This window comes from Orbicella franksi, chromosome 4 (genome assembly GCF_964199315.1).
Source record: "Orbicella franksi chromosome 4, jaOrbFran1.1, whole genome shotgun sequence".
Classification (NCBI taxonomy): domain Eukaryota; kingdom Metazoa; phylum Cnidaria; class Anthozoa; order Scleractinia; family Merulinidae; genus Orbicella; species Orbicella franksi.
Window position 1 is genome coordinate 25,812,068 of NC_138148.1, and position 16,298 is coordinate 25,828,365.

Below are 16,298 nucleotides of genomic sequence, written 5' to 3' on the forward strand. Positions count from 1 at the left end.
AAGTAAGCTGCCAAGTAAAAGGACCTCAAACTTAACCTTTTTTGAAACAAAAATTCCCCGTCTGTTGAAATTGTGCAACCGTTATTTTTAGTGAGGGCTATGATTATGAGAATCTCAGTAAAGTGCATCTTAATTTTACTCCAAGCACCTTGAGAGTGTCTAAAATAAGCTTGCTGGTAATTGCCATTTTGTTTAATAAGTGATCTTCAATTTACCGGAAGTATAAATTTATCCTTTATGTCTAGTACATACTGAACAAGATAGAAAATGTCATAGAGAACAGGATATCCATCAGTGGCAGCCCCCTGTACATTGACGGTCACGGCCCCCAATTTCGAAGTCCAAGGGCTAACCCGTCTGATCTCAATATGAAATTTGATTTTTCCAACAGATACGAGACCAATTCCAGATTAACACAATTTCCACACATACTGTGACAAATCAGCATTTCATATTCTTGGCGGCCATCATATTAAAACAATTTGTAGAAATGTTGCACACTTACTTCCGTCTGCTTCTCACTTGCTGACAGATCAGACCACATGCTGTTCAAAGATGCTAAAAGACTGCCAGAAACTCACTGCAATAGCCTATAATAGCTTGTTGTTAATGTGCTGCTCACCAGTCTTCTCAGAGCAATTTGATCTAGACAAGAACCGGGCTCTCACCAGGGCCAGCTTGAACAAAAGATGGGTAACTTAGCCTATGAGCAGGCTCTCATGTTTGGGCTGGGGGTGTGATTGGCAAAGCCACATGAAGGCTCTTGGTGACATGCCAATGCAGAAAAACACTAGACACCTATTTAGCCTGCTCAGACAATAGAGACAGATACTAGAGCCTGCTCGCAGGCTATGAGTAACTCTATCCACCCAAAAAATCAGTAACCCTGACTGGATAGTGATGTACCCAATGAATAGTTTTATGCAGCTTTTGAACAACGGGGCCAGATATATAGCTAAGGGTTGTTCAGAACTAGTCAATAATTTTTTAGCAATTACAGTCTGTGGCTGAAGTAAAGCCAAGAAAATAAATAACAACAAAATGATTTTTGCTCATATTTATTTATTAGACATTGCTGAAGTGAATTATTTCTATCATCATTCATAATATCTGGATTCCAGATTCTGGTTTTTGGTTCGGGATTCTGGATTCCAGATTCTGGATTCCGGATTTCGGTTTCCAAATTCAGTGTTTTAGGGTTGCCCCAGATGATGTATGTGCATATGTTAATCTTGAATAATCTGAAATTTCAGAGAGTTTAAAAATATCATATCTGTGATGGTTCTGAGGTGGAGGGCTGTTACATGTACATGCAAATGTCTCATGCACGATTTTTCACTCATTATGATTCAGGTGCAAATAGTTTCTGTATCTGTTGATGTGCAACAATCTACACCAATATTTCAACCTAATAATGTACAGTGTATATTAATTAACCAAATTATGCTGTTTGTTTTTAGTTGGCCAGTGCTACTACATAGTAATGTGATGTTGAAGTGCACAAATTTACAAACATGCCCAGTGTCAACTTGTCAAATACATGTATATCAACTGGCCAGACAGTGTAGATTACAAAATTCTCTGAAAGGTAAGATGTTTCTTAAACATTATTTTGTAATTAATGATTTCTCAGACATTGTTTTCTTCAAGAAAAGATTCATACCCCACATGGAGGTTTTTTCTCTATTAGAGCTCTTGATTCCTGATATTTTAATTTGGAATTTCTAAAGACTGGCCGTGAATGGGTGTTGGGTGTGAATATCTTCTGGAACTGCACATTCATTCATTGAGTAGGCAAGAACATCAGTATTTATCCTGACAAACTCTGATTTTCTTCTGGAAGCTGAACTCATATACAGTTGTACAGTTATATGTACAACCAAACAGCCTGGATGACCCTGTGATTGGGACTGTGCACATTGTTGTAACCCTCAATGTTCCAGTTGCTTGTTTGAAGCAAATTGCATTTGCTCTCGAAAGCAAGTGGTGAAGTTCATAACAGTTATGTAAGTTTGCTTTGTATCTCAGGGCAGAGCCTGCCACAGTGAAAGTTGGAGTACCAACCCCTAGCATTTGATTCACTACTAACACTCAGTAAACAGCTAACAATGAAGTACACTGTATATCAAAGAAAGGAATTACATGTCTGTTCCTGTCAGTCAATATATGAACAGGTTACAGATGGGGAGCCTGTATTAAAACATCAAAGATTTTCAAAGCAACCATGGCCTGGTGAGATATTTCTGAGGTAATATAAATTTAAGGTCCTTATGATTGCTTATAGACATTGATTTTTATTGTAAACAATATCTTACTGAGTGTATTTTTCTTGTGTGCTAATTGTTGGAGAACACAGAGGTCACTGTTATGACAGAGATATTAATTTGTGAAAAGTTCTATAAACAAATGCATCTGGGAACAAATTAATTTATCATGGATGCAGCTTCTGAGAGATCCCCAATATTAATGGAACATACACTGTTGATACAGTACATGTAAAAGAGTTTAGTAATTCATTACTTATGATTGTAATGCTTTGTTTGGTTTCTCTGTATTTACAGACAACTTGATGGGATTATATTTCTGCACCAAGTTCATTGAATAAACTGACTTGGAGGTTCAGTTCTGCAACCCATCCTGTTTGTAGTAATATCATAGCTGCAACATTGTGACAGATACACCGCATTACATTATTAAGAAACACATATTAACTAATTATTTTTAAGTGCCTGTTAATTTAATCAGTTTTTCTTAGAGATAATTTACTCATGGTTTATTTAAATAATTGGCTTTTTGGCTTTAAAATGATATTTATTGAGCTTTTAAATCAATTTTGTGATAATCTGCATTGGACATGGCATAAATTGATATTTTGCCAACACGAAATGGAGAACTGGGTCTTAAGCAAAGTTGCAGGATTAGCATTTTTGTAGAAAGAAAGGGTTGAGAAATTTGTGACATTCTACAGACAGCCTTGCCATTCGCAATGTCCGATAAGGTTAATTTGTTCCATTCTGTTGTAGAAATAGTGTTCTCTAATTTATAAATTATTTCAATCTGTTGTTTAAACGATTGCCTTATAACCCCATGTCTGGCTTTGGTGCATGTAGGATATTGATGTATTTTTTATCCATTTTGCTGTAAATTATCTTAATCGATGTGTCAATCAAAACATATCTTGGATATGCTGGGCTCTTCTGACAAATGTACCTATGCCTCATAACCTTTGAGTGCATTTGGTTGTGTAGTGCAGACAAAATACATGTACATAATATAACTTCCTCTTAGCTCACTGATAATTCTTGGTATAATTTAATCATAGCAAAATTAATCAATGGAACCCAATCGCAGCTCTTGTAGTCCACAATGCCAGTCGAGAAAAAGAACAAATCACATTGAAATTGAATAATAAAATTATTATTAGAAGCCTATGCAAGTATTCATGATCAGCAAAAAAAAATATCGTAATTACCATTCATGCGAGGGTGATTTTGCTTATTGCAAACCCTTCCAGCAGGAGGAGACTCCATACAATAGTGAAGATGGCTAAATGTATCTTTGGGGACAAGTTAGAAAACAAAACTTTCCAACTTTTCACATATGTATACTGTTTTGGTATTTTTGTGAGATTTCATTTGGTAGAGATTCAGGGACTGAGTATATTGTAACCACTGCATTTCAATCAGTCCCCACAACAACAAAAATGTGTAAACTTCTTTTGTGTGGGAGTCCCCATGTTAACTAAGGAAGAATATAATGATTAATGACAATGCCTTGTCTTTCTGAATAAGGTAGGAAAGAACAAGAAATGCCACCAAAAAGCAGAGAAGACAGTTCTGTTATGTGATCAAGATTTTTGGTAGCTTCCCAGAAATCCTTGAAATCGTGGCTCTATATTTCATAATCACACCATCTTACACCTCGATCTGCTGAAGTAATACTAGTTCCGGCTGAAACTATTAAATCATTCGCAATTTACCTCATACATGTTGGATTATTTTCATTAGTAACAACATTCCGAAAAATAACTGAGGAGCTCCGCTTTTAGGCTGGCCTAAATCTATATATTAAACGCTTCGTTTCAGCAATTACGTTTCGAGTTTTTCTACGTTATCTGAAGCTTATGACGGTTATGTCCGAATTATTTTTGGTAAAGAAATCCAGATTCTTCAGCTAGCCGAGTATTTTCTCCCGACAGAATTCTTGCGTAGTGGCCGTGTCTGGTGACCCTGGTCGATCAAGCCTGGCTATCTGCGTCGCTAATTGTCTCGCCAGCTTGTTGTATAGGCAACAATTAACTAAATGCTGGGAAGGGGGTTGCGATGGACCAGCATCCCATTCGAGTGGTCGGTATTCCGACTCACTTAATAGGCCAGGGAATTCGGGATACGCTTCGACGGCACTGGCTTGAAGCAGACTTTACCTTTTACCTTCCCCAGAAGAGTTTGACCAGCTTGGTTCTCCTTTACTTTAAAGAAAATTTACAACAGGACGCCACCTTTTTGTGTGTGTGTCCTCTTATTGATGGCGAATTCCGTCATAACTTTGTCAAAGGAGTCTGTACTTCCACTTCATTGTCCAGGCTAAGTTGGTGTCTGCTACGCTAAGAATCAAAATTAACAAGCATGTAGGGTTCTATTTCAGATGCTATTTGTTCTCAATGTTAAATCCTAGACGATAAACGCCTGCTGTCATTCTTTGTTGCAGGTAGCTGTCTAATTGTGCTCTCCCGATGATTTTCAACAGCTGGAACTTGTTCTGGAGTGTGTGTTTTGCAGTGACAGCTGTCATAATCATCATTAGTAACTCCCTGTCAATTGCGGTTCTTCGCAAGCAAAAGCTTCGCAAACGTTGTCATTACCTGTTAATCGATTTGGCAATAGCTGATCTTCTGGTTGGAATGTTCGCAATTCCTATTTTCATGATAACTGTCATCCCTGAGGACAGACTAGTGTCAACACTAGTACTTGATTGTGTTGATATGTTTACAGGCTTTTGTTCCATTTTCACTCTGGCTGTGATCTCTCTTGAAAGACTTAACGCTATTGCTCGACCACTTCAGCACCGAACACTTTCCTCGCGCGACTACACCGTTGCCATAGTAACACCATGGATCCTGTCGCTTATTCCGACTACAGGCAGAGTGTTACTTGGTTCATTCGTCATAACAATTCGCTCTTTCGTAATTGTTATCATTATCAGCTTATCAACTCCTTTGTTGATAACTTGCACCGCTTACTGCGTCATATGGAGGAAGCAAGCTTGTCGAGTACAAGATGGAGTCGGAACGATGAGGAGTGAGGCTAGGCTGTCGAAGACATTGTTCTTGATAACGGGAACATTTGTTTTGACGTGGCTGCCATTTGAAGTATTGGTCAGTGTGTTCCATTTGTGCTCGCCATGTACGAAGGAAATCCCTTATGTGGTCTTGGTGGTAATTAAGCTGCTTCATTTCAGTAATTCTTTTATCAACTTTATCATTTACTGTCTCAGAATACCAGATTACAGAGAAGCCGTCTCAGAAACATTTTTCAGATGCAAATGCGGTCGTGCCGTACATCGTGAGCTTTATCCCTTGGCTGATAGTCGAAAAAATATCAAGCTTACTTACTTTTCAGGTGCACTGACTTTGGAAAACTTCGGTTACTCCTGATCAGAACGTATAACGGAACGACAATGTCTGACGATTTAGCTGTTCATGCCGGGTTGTTGGAAAGCAGATTAGCACACAGGTCGCAATTAAAAAGTTGATTAAGATTTTCATGAGGACACTATCGCGACGATTTCGCTGTATTTTGGTCAAGACACCATTGAAATGATGACCGAGCACCTTCTCCGTTCACGAAATATATGAGCTGAAATGTTTCGGGAACACCAAGATAAAGATGCTCAGTGGATTGTGGAGGAATGAGCACATTATTTATTTAGTTTATAGCTCTTACTCCTTTATATAGCTTAGTGAAATCGTATGGTATTTAAAAAAAAAAACTGTAAATAAAACGATAAAACTAAAATCAAAGTTGAGGCTAAACCGTAACACGTAATGTAACGTCATGTCATGCCATGTCAAGTCAACATCATAATGTCAAAATTTCGGATATTTGAAATCGTGTTATTTCGGATACTTAATTCAACTCGACGTGTTGTAAGCTCTCTCAGACTCATTAATAAATCATCACGTTTAAACAAAGAAAATCATGATCGTGACGGTGTCTCGATATACGAATATCTTAATTAACATAGATTTTTACCATTTTAATTCTCCATTTCTCCTTAGTTTTAGTTTCGATTGAGAAGATATATCAAACACTCAAGGCGCTGTTGGACCACATTTCCAAACGCCTCGAAGTTCGTCAAAAATACTCCCCTGCGCGTCGTATTTTCAACTCTTTTCTCGTTGATTGGAGATGCGGTCAAACATGGTCTTTCGTGTTTGATATATTACTTTATTTACAGTATTGGGTTTGAACCAATAGCAGTATAATACGCAGTTAATCATATCCGAGCCGATTGTGTGTTTGCGTGATGTTGCTAGATTTGTATTACACCACCGCTCGTTCTTAGCTTAGCAGCAGTATATTAGTCCTGGTATTACATGTAGTAGACACTTGTCGTTGTTGTATGCCTTAAAGGTATGTCACGAAGGATTATATCATACTTGTTGTACATGCTGATTAAAATTTACACTCAAACATTGTGTCATGATTGACTGGATGGCTAGTTAGTGATATATTTTAGCCACTTTTTGCAAAACGTTGTGATCCTGTTAATTTTATCTACTATGACATTTTCCATTCTAAGGCCATTTTCTTATTCGAATAGAGTCATCTTTCTTTTCTTCGGTCTCGTGCGATTGGTTTAAACGCGTCACGTGACTGAATACTCCCCAACTAAAACAGGGTAGTATCCGAGCTGATATTCCCCAATTTTCAAAACCGCGGGTGCTGCGAAAAATATTTCAAGGATAATAAACACAATAATCTCCATTTGGTGCGAAAATATCTATATGTTATTTGCCGGCTGGGAGGTCCGTATAGCGAAAAACTGTGATCGAGGTCTTGAAAATGCTGCCCGAGACCGCGGGCCGAAGGCGGCATTTTCAAGCCCGAGGTCACATTTTTTCACTATACGGACCGACCCTAGGCCGGCAAATAGCATGTTTATCATTTTTTCCCTGCAGTAAATTGGTTTTACAGATTACATATGGGTTTGTTTACTCAACTTTGTCATTGAATCGGCTTGCGCGCCGTCTGCTAGCGATTTGTAAAAAAATCTTCGCAACGAGCGATTAACTCAGAGAGTGTAGACAAAGAAATATGTATTAAAGCACAGATTTTTTTTTTTCGAACCACTTTATGTTAGTTGCACTTATTTCACCAGTTAAGTTCTCTAAAATTTGTTTTTGTGGTATGAAATTTCTGTCTGTCGTTGCTATTAAAATCACTTAAATCAGACTTTTCTACGGTAAACTGAATAGCAGAAAGCGAGGAAATTCGTTAAGTGTATTCCACAGAAATTATCTCAAATAAAGAAACGATCAGAGGTAAAATAGACTGAAATTGACTCAAATTTTACGGCGAGAGTCACACAGGATTTCGCGCCATTACAGCGCCAAGCTACAAACAACCAAGCAAACTCTCACAATCTCAAAACAATCAATTAAATCTACTTACAGTGACTTTGCTTGCCATTTTAAAGTGAACAGAGATAAACTGGCGTTGACTAATCGTCGATGGAAGCGTAAAAAAGGCAAAAGATTGACGATTACCGCTAACTTTTAGGAGCGAAATTTAGGAGCCGTAATCGCTACAGCGGGGAAAATATCCGACCCGTGGGCCGTATCGTAAAAAGCTGGACCAGTAACGTGCGTATGATTATCCAATCAAATTCGAAGATTTAGGATTCCGGCCCGCTCAGATGCTTGAGAAAAAAGTAAGCTCGGATATTTGTGCGCGTGTACATTATTTATCTGTTCCCAGAATCGAACAGTTTCCTGAGAGCGTAGCTCGAGGAAAACTGTGAGCTTTTAGGAACAGATAATGTCCAAGGACAAATATCCCAGGTTATTTTTATTTCTCAAGCATCTGACCTTGGATATTTGTCCTTGGACATTATCTGTTCCTAAAAGCTCACAGTCGAATTTCTCGCATGCTGATTGGCTCATTTTCATCATCAATAAGAGTACAGACGGATAAAACTTTTAGTTATGCAAGTTTTCAAGTTCAACTCTCAGCTGTCAAACTGTCAACTTTTTGACCAATGAGATTTTATGATTTTTTTAAGTAGCCAATCAACAAGCGAGTAAAGCTATTGATAATGTTCGCGTCATAAAGAGAATTCACTTATCTTTCTTTACGGCAAGTTTGCAGCGTCTTTTCCCCTCATTTATTCCCGGCATTTGACCATTTCAGGGCCTCGTTATTGTAAAAACAAATTGACGTCAGTTTTTTATGCTTCTGTCCTCTTATTGATGGTAAATTTCGTCATAACATTGTCAAAGCTTACTATTTTCGTTCATGTGCTTTCTTTCGAGTGTTGTGCATGCGCAATATTGCGGACTTTCTAGTGTTAAGACAGCTTACTGTGAACTGTAGCGTATAAGTTGTTTATTCAAAGTTTGAAGTCAGTGTTAATAGCATTTAAAAACCTTGTAGAAATGTCTTCACGAAATGTGTACGACTTTTCGTACAGTCTGAACAGAGACTTTTATCCGGAAGAGGCAGCGCACTCGCATATTTAGAGCGCAAGATTTTGGGATCTTGAGGTCGGTTTCAATCTGGCAGAATTCTGTCAAATTCCCATCGGGGAATGGTCAATTGAGACACATATTTTTCCACTTTCATTCATCATGCAGCATAAGTGACTACTAGGTTACATAAATGATGTATATTCAAAGAGATATAAAGATAATAAACAATATTAGGAACAACTCTGGTTTTTGGAAAATACGCAACTGTGGTTGTTAAAGGAACACTAGACTATTATGGCGTGTTTGCTGCAGTTTTGGTCAACAGTGCAAAAATAATGACTGATCAAATCCTTTCGTGCACGAAATGCTCCTGAAAGACCGATTGGAATCTAAGCTGAATTGTTGAAAAGGGCGCAAATTGTATAATTAATTAGTCTTTTTAACGATTTCAGTTCTCCAACACACAAGGACGGACTTTGAGAAAAAAAAAGGCTAAAAGATATTATATATACATTATTTATTTTTTCATGCGCGCGCAAAATGCATTATGTTGTTCAAAGCAAAGCAAATTTTATTCAGTGTTAAGCAATTTCTGGAAGAGAACTATACTAGAACTTATAAAAGACCACAAGGGATTTTCCTTTTAGTTTATTTGACATCACAACCTTAAGCATGTACAATCGGTTAAAACATTCCCTTCACAGCATCATTGTACTTAAACAGTATTTTTATGTAAATCGAACCATTTATTATACTCAGATTTCCATTGATGGAAATACGCCCTTAAATTTTTTTTTTTACTCTCATCACTGCACCAAGATGTAACCCATCGCTTTGATGGGTCGCTCTCCATTATCAGATCCAAAATTAGCGTCGTTTCCACAAGTGTTGGTATCATCATGCATCCCTCCTCCCCCAAAGCCGATTCTGGAGTCACAAGGGATGCAATCGTTATTGCTGTTGGCTAGAATGCCAATCCTTACCTTAGACCAGTCCATATTCCAGTTGCTTCCCACGCCTGAAAAAGCGTTAAACCCTTCCTGATTACAATTACGCTGCAAGGAGCCTTGCGAAATAAGAAGTGCCTTCCAGGTGTCGCGACCCACTGAGGTGTTCCGGAATACGCCGTCAGCGACTAGTGTGTACAGAGAGCTGGCTTTCTTGTGAATAGTAATGAAATTGATCTGCTGTCCAACTTCCATGCCGAGAAAGATTTTAGAGAAGGGTGTGTTCCAGTAGGTAGGTGACTTGGTCTCATTGTTGTCAAACCCCGTCTTTCCTCCCTCGAGGTTAAAAGTTTCCTTGTTGCTCCAAAGACGTGATTCGTAGTGAAAAGTGCCCTACGGCGATAAGAGGACATGCTCTGATCAAGATAGAACCCATCAAACTACACAGTGCGCTGGAAATTTCTAGGTCATTTCTATTGCTCTCAATTAATGGTCTACTTTTAAGTTCTCAGACCTACCATTACAGGAATGGGGGTGGGGAGGGTGATCGATACCACTTCGGCTACTCGCGTGTCTTTTTTCCGCAATTTTCAAAAGGGGATGCAATTGTGATGCTGAAATTTTCAGTAACCGTCCCCTAACCTTTAACGTAATTTTTGTGTCAACTATTTCATCTACCATCATTTTACACTTAATGTTCGTTAGTTTTTTGAATCATTAAAAAAATGTAAAATTCTAGGTGGTTGACCTATGACGTCACGTAGCGTCATGTAACAAGCATTATTATTACATTGTATGTTCTAAAACTAGCGGAAAATAACTCTCGCCTGTTTTCAAAACGAAAGCAAGAAAGGTTGAGCTGGGGCCAGCCACGCCTCCTCCTTTGAACCAGAGGTGATGTGTAAACTGAGCCACATGTCGTAATGAATCCGTCGCGCGCAATACGAGATATCGCTGCGGAGATGTTTCGCAAGTGTGATCAATCGGCGAGATATCGACGGGAGGCGCCGATATATTCGTCGAATTATCGTTGCCACGCGTCGCTTATATGTGCGATATATTGCCGAGATATCAACGAAATATCACAAGAACAAAGTGCGATATTCAACGATTATCGCTTGCATTACTTTTGCACAATACTGTAAGTCCGAGCGAAACGTGTCATATAAAACAAAATATGAGGATTAATATCAGCTAGTGTCGCATTGAAAATGCTGCTCGCTTTTGAAGCCTATATCGACTATCATCAACTATCATCAACTATCATCAACTATCATGCGCCGTTTGACCAAGGCTTTAGGTGTTTTGATAGAGTTTTCTTTTTTTGTTGTTTTGTTTTGTTTCGTTTTGTTTTTTCTTGTTTTGTTTTTTCTTTTTATGGTGTTGTATTAATTTGTCTTTTCTTTTCGTTTGGAAACAATAAACACAAAAAGGAACATCTGTAAAACATGAATTTTGCGCGAACCAGAATATCCAAGAATAAAAACCACAGCAACATTCCAAACAAGACGCGTACAAGGAAGGTGAAGACTTCTTGATGAAATTTAAAGTGCATTGTCTGGAATCGATAGAAAACGGTTCTATGAATCAGCGCTAGCCAAATAGTGGTAACACAATGACTCTGTTTACTGGCAAAACCTGAGGAAACAACTGTTCGCACTTTCCTTTTGTGAAATGTTAATGTGGGAAAAGCTATATCTCATTGGCTTTTCCATTTAATTCGATTACATTTGTTGTTTTTCAACCAAGAACAACTGAATTCCGTTCTTATCTAGCCAAAGTTCAAATAATCTGAAATCAAGAAAAAAAAACAGCTCTCTAGCCAAAAACTTACAACCCAATAACTCTTGAGTCTCTGAAAAAAGTGTTAACCATGCGATAAATAAATCACACGTTTCTACGTGTAAACATCCATATGTCCATGTCGTGAAAATGTCCTCACGTTTATACTGTACACTAGGAATCAATTGCAAATCTGCGCTGCTGTCCGGCCACGAAAATTTCCCATATACTTTTGCGGGGTTCGAGGTTTTGTCGAGAATTCGGCCGAGTGGGAGCCTGGCTCTGGTCACCGACATCACGGGAAAATACATATAAATGAAAAAAATAATAAAATAAAATAATAATAATAATAATAATAATAATAATATTTAAATCAGCAAAGAGCGTAGCAAACACCGCGCTTCACCCATTATCATGCAGTTAATAACACTTTTTGCCTAGTGTATTGCAATCAAGTATCGTTTTGGTTGGATTCAGGATTGTAGCAAGGTCAAGTAAGCCAAGGAATGCTGCTTAAAACATACCATAAACAGAAAAATGAGGCTGAAACATACCTGAGACCCATTGATCTTCATTACCAGCGTCCATCCACCTTCTCCGCATGCTCCGAGGCTAGTCATGTGACAATACACATTAATATCCTCAGAGCCTACCCTTAGTGAATAATCTCTGTTTTCTTTGGACCTAAGAGAGCAAGGAAATCAAAACTAGAGAATTATAATAATTATATTTTACTTTGACCATTGGTTTCACCAATTATTTCTGGTAATGAACTAGAATTTGTATTCAGTAGAATTGTCCAAGATGGTAAGTATATACAGTGAAATTCAAGATGGCGGATCAAAGATGAGGGACGTAATGGTGTCATGTGACGTTACATGACGTGACCAGCATTCGATTTCATCTTGTAGAAAAAGGGAAGGGCCATCCACCCAACGAAAGAAATTATAACAGCCAATACCCAATGGAGCTAGTGCGAGTTTACAAGGGTTAATATAACAAATGTTCGTCGGAGGGTTAATAGAGCATATGTTTAATTTGAATTTGATTGGACGATAGCAGCCCGATTCCCAATATATTCGATGCAAATTTCAAATTGAATGCAGAAAGTGACATTCAGTACAGTTTCAACGTTGCCGTAGCAGCGAGCTGCGCTGTCGTCGAACTTTTGCCATTAAAGTAACCGGCCTCATTAATTCTCCACTCAGATTAATAAATTTGACGTTCATGATGGCAATCTGAGTTTAACGTAACCCCGTTGGCATTTTGTGGTGTCTTTCTTTTCCAAATCTTCAGGGTGAGTAGTGATATGCACTCAAGGCTTTCGGCGATAATTTCACGGATCACATTATGGAATTTCCATGGATTCTAAGAAGATTTAGTACACTACAAACCAAAATACATGCCATCAGTGCAGCTTCATTTGAGGCTATCTAGCGATCTAGAATATGTTTTGCATATACAGGGTGAGTAGTAATGAGTATTTTAGGCTTTCACCAAACACTACGCCTGAGAAATTTAAAAACGCAGTTTTGTTTCTACGGTTCAGCACTACCGTCCACCCTAATCTGTCACGGAGCTTTTTAAATGCTCTTTTAACCGTAGGCTTTTGAAAAACGCCGACTTCGCGTTTTAGTGTGAACGGAAAGCAGTTTGAAAACAGAATTTTTCAAAAGCGATGACGTTACGATAATCATGTGATTTCCCTTCCCGAGTATTCCTCAAACACGTATCCAAACTGAACGGTGACTGCTGCGCTTTTAAATTTCTCCAGCAAGTCAGTAGACGATAAAGATATGATACGTTTTCTAAGTAAAAACGCCGTTTTCATTTTTTTCCAGAGTAGTAAGGGCTGGCCGGGCCTGGGTTAATATTATTGCTTCCAGCTAGTCCCGAGGGCCTGAAATGACAAAGGCCTTGTCGATGAGACAAAGAGAAGAAGCTGATTAGAAATATTTTGTCTAAGACTATCACCTGCGGTAATGATGTTACATGAAAACATATGTGATAGGACATTCCCGCATTGCCCTTTACCTCTGCGTCAAAACGAGCCTTCGTGGGAAACCATTCATAGAGAAATGTGTTTCCACTACAGGTTCATTTTCATGTAAACCGAACTCGTTTTCATATGAAGGGTTTTGTATGTGGATCCGTTTTGAAACAAAGCCACAAGGTAACCCCTGAAATGGCCTATTGGTTTAATTATCTGAAGTGAGCTGCTTACAAATTCTGGTCACGAAGTTCCCTGCACGTCGAGGGTACTAAATTTGGAAGAGATTAAATAATATCCACTATTGTTTGTTAAAGTAATTGCAAGAAAAACGATAAACAATTCTTTACAGTCGTAAGCGAAGTAAATTTACGCTCTTGTGTGTACGGTTGCAATTAAATATCACTCCTAGAGAAACGTTTTCTCCCTGGCAGTAATTTGAGGTCGACCAAAAAGAAAGATGCCATGTTTGGTTTAAAGCGTTACGGGCATGCCAGATTTTGAAAGAAGGAAGCGTTTCAAGGGAAAAGAAACCATACAAAACCAAATTGATAAATTAATTCACTGAACGTTTGCTGTGTTTTGTATACCTGTTGAAAAAAGTGGCGTTAAGTTAATTATCTACTTCGGGTTCATTATATTCAAGCCGTCCATTAGGCACCTGACTTCCATTCACACATAGCAAGCCAGTCGCACTAGTTTGTTACTGTCTTTTCTTTTTTGTTTGTTTGTTGGTTGCTTGTTGAGACTTTCGTTTTATTGAAGACAGTTACCAAAATCTGAACCGATGCAATGAATTCTCGCAAATTGTTACAATCGATTTTACCTTCGCATCTGTCTCCACCCATGTTCTTGTCCGCGACCCTGGACAGGGTTTGGTTTTCCTTGTCAAGCAAACACGAATTATCATTTAGGCAGGTGGTGATGACACATCTCTGAATAGGTTAGTTAACAATTTCAAAAAAATGAAAAAGGCAAAATATCGTGAGAATCTTTCAAATTATTACAATTCAAACGAGAATCCAAAAATGAGAGAGAAATGCATGATAATTAGATGTCATCGTGTCGACGTAAGTCAATCGGCAGAGAATTCGTTGAACAGATCTTAAACTTTCAGTAAATTAAATGTTCACATTATTTGCTGCCAATATATGTACACACATATAAAATAAAAATGTTTTCAATAAATTATTCTGTTTGAATGACATTTTTTGGTTCATTACTTAACTGTTAAAAAGTTTGAGGAAACAGACAGTGTAAAATAGTTAATTTGCAATGTAATTATACGTAATGTTAGTACTGTAAGTAATATTACTATTTAACAATTAGACCCGTAGCTCGCAAGGGCTACGGGTACGGTCAATAACCCATTCGGCTTCGCCTCATGGGCTATTGACCCGTGGCCCTTGAGGGCGAAGGGTCTAATTGCTTTAGTATCACCCAACTAGTCGGGCAGAAAAGGTAATAATAAAGTTAGCAAATGCAAGTTGAAGAAATATTTATTTGGGAATAAAATGAAAGAAAGTGTCACGCTCGATGGCGCCAATTTCGCTACTCGAGGACTATTACTAATAGTCCCCTAGTAGCGTAGCCAATCAAAATGCAGGATTTGCATTAGTCCGCTAGTTGGGTGATACTAATATAAATTATATTAGTATTGAAAACAATTTAGGTATCGTCAGCAATGTTAGTATTGTAAGTGATATTGGTGTTGTAAATAATGTTTGTATTCCAATGAAAAAAAAAAGGTTAGCTGGAGTAGTTTACTCGCAACGTAATACAGCATTATTTCCCCCAAGAAATGTTAACGTGCCGAAATAATTCCTGCAGCCAGCTTTCATGGAATTCTAAATGTCGTGCCAGTAGATGACTTACCTTCATGAATTGCGAACGTAACGCCGCATTGATCATAAAACTGTGCGTTTTCGTTGATCACAGAAATCTCGTGTTTGTTCAGCTCACAGGTTCCAGCTGTAACCTTTTGGGAGGACATTATGAAGTTTGTAGACGTACACCATTCGTTCCTCGTACATAGTTGACCGCAGGATATTAAACTGGCTGACTCAAACTCTTCTACAACGTATCCCATGAGTCGTTTATTTTCCCACGTTGTGAAGAATGCTGAATGAGAATATGCCGATGTTTCCTCAGCTGCGTAAACAGTTTGAGACAAGAACAGCAACACAACTACTTCCGACTTCATTACGTTCTGAAGATCATTACGAACAGTGAACTTTAAATACAGTAGGTTAGTCATCTATACGCCTCTAAAATTGTGTTTGCATTATTAATGGCGATATGCCAAAGTAAAGCTCAAAAGCTTAACTAACGGTCACTGTATCGCATACGTTGCATTGTACCTATTTGTGGATTAATTATTTAGGACAACTTTTTCCAATTTCAAGTTTTTCTGTTTATCCTCGTTAAAAATTTGTTGCTGTTGTTTGTTTTGTTTTGTTTTGTTTTGTTTTTTAATTTGAACATAAATTTGGAGTTAATTAACTCTTTGAGGCAGGGGAATTCAATTTATTAAAATTATCGGGCGTTTAGGCTAATCATGGAGCTTTTCGCTTTGCATCTAGATCTACTTTCTATCTTCCAAAAATTCGAACAAATTATGGCAAATTTAATATTCGATTTAATGGACCTAAATTATGGAATGAACTCGATGAAAGATTCAAGTGTTGTACTTCTAATCAATTTAAAAAAGAACTAACTTCGCATTTCATTAGACTCTATTAATTTTTACTGATATTTTGATAGTATATATCTACTTATTTTGTTTTGTTTTGTATATTTAATCTTGTACCAAGTTTGTGATACTTATGTGTACCAATGTATTTGTTGTGCCTCTTTTCTGACTCTTACATTTTTAATTATTATAATTACG

At 37.8% G+C, this 16,298-nt stretch overlaps 2 protein-coding genes and 1 long non-coding RNA gene across 4 annotated transcripts; 2 read left to right on the top strand and 1 right to left on the bottom strand.

The window, feature by feature from the left end:
• The first annotated feature begins 371 nt into the window (after window positions 1-371).
• Window positions 372-3,445, top strand: LOC145485262 (uncharacterized). 2 transcript variants are annotated; one of them, XR_014049168.1, is made up of 2 exons: window positions 372-2,248; window positions 2,562-3,445. It is a non-coding gene; the product is annotated as an uncharacterized LOC145485262 (long non-coding RNA). The 2 variants fall into 2 exon arrangements; XR_014049169.1 differs by having other exon boundaries at window positions 372-2,232.
• A 657-nt stretch (window positions 3,446-4,102) lies between these two features.
• LOC145485185 (beta-1 adrenergic receptor-like) lies at window positions 4,103-5,946 on the top strand. The gene has a single exon (XM_081463886.1). It carries the CDS (start codon window positions 4,733-4,735, stop codon window positions 5,651-5,653), a length of 921 nt encoding a protein of 306 aa, XP_081320012.1. The 5' UTR covers window positions 4,103-4,732; the 3' UTR covers window positions 5,654-5,946.
• Window positions 5,947-9,212: 3,266 nt separating this feature from the next.
• On the bottom strand, window positions 9,213-15,629 carry LOC145485180 (uncharacterized). The gene is made up of 4 exons (XM_081463880.1): window positions 15,280-15,629; window positions 14,242-14,341; window positions 11,973-12,044; window positions 9,213-10,029 (listed from the first exon to the last, which is right to left on the bottom strand). The coding sequence occupies exons 1-4, from the start codon at window positions 15,609-15,611 to the stop codon at window positions 9,496-9,498; spliced, it is 1,038 nt and encodes a 345-aa protein (XP_081320006.1). The 5' UTR covers window positions 15,612-15,629; the 3' UTR covers window positions 9,213-9,495.
• Window positions 15,630-16,298: the final 669 nt, after the last annotated feature.

Coding starts and splice junctions, on each gene's coding strand:
- LOC145485185 (XM_081463886.1), top strand. CDS start 4,733: ATGATTTTCAACAGCTGGAACTTGTTCTGGAGTGTGTGTTTTGCAGTG.
- LOC145485180 (XM_081463880.1), bottom strand. CDS start 15,611: ATGAAGTCGGAAGTAGTTGTGTTGCTGTTCTTGTCTCAAACTGTTTAC. Junction 14,342..15,279: donor TTCGCAATTCATGAAGGTAA/GTCATCTACTGG, acceptor ACCTATTCAGAG/ATGTGTCATCACCACCTGCC. Junction 10,030..11,972: donor TGAAGATCAATGGGTCTCAG/GTATGTTTCAGC, acceptor TTATCGCCGTAG/GGCACTTTTCACTACGAATC.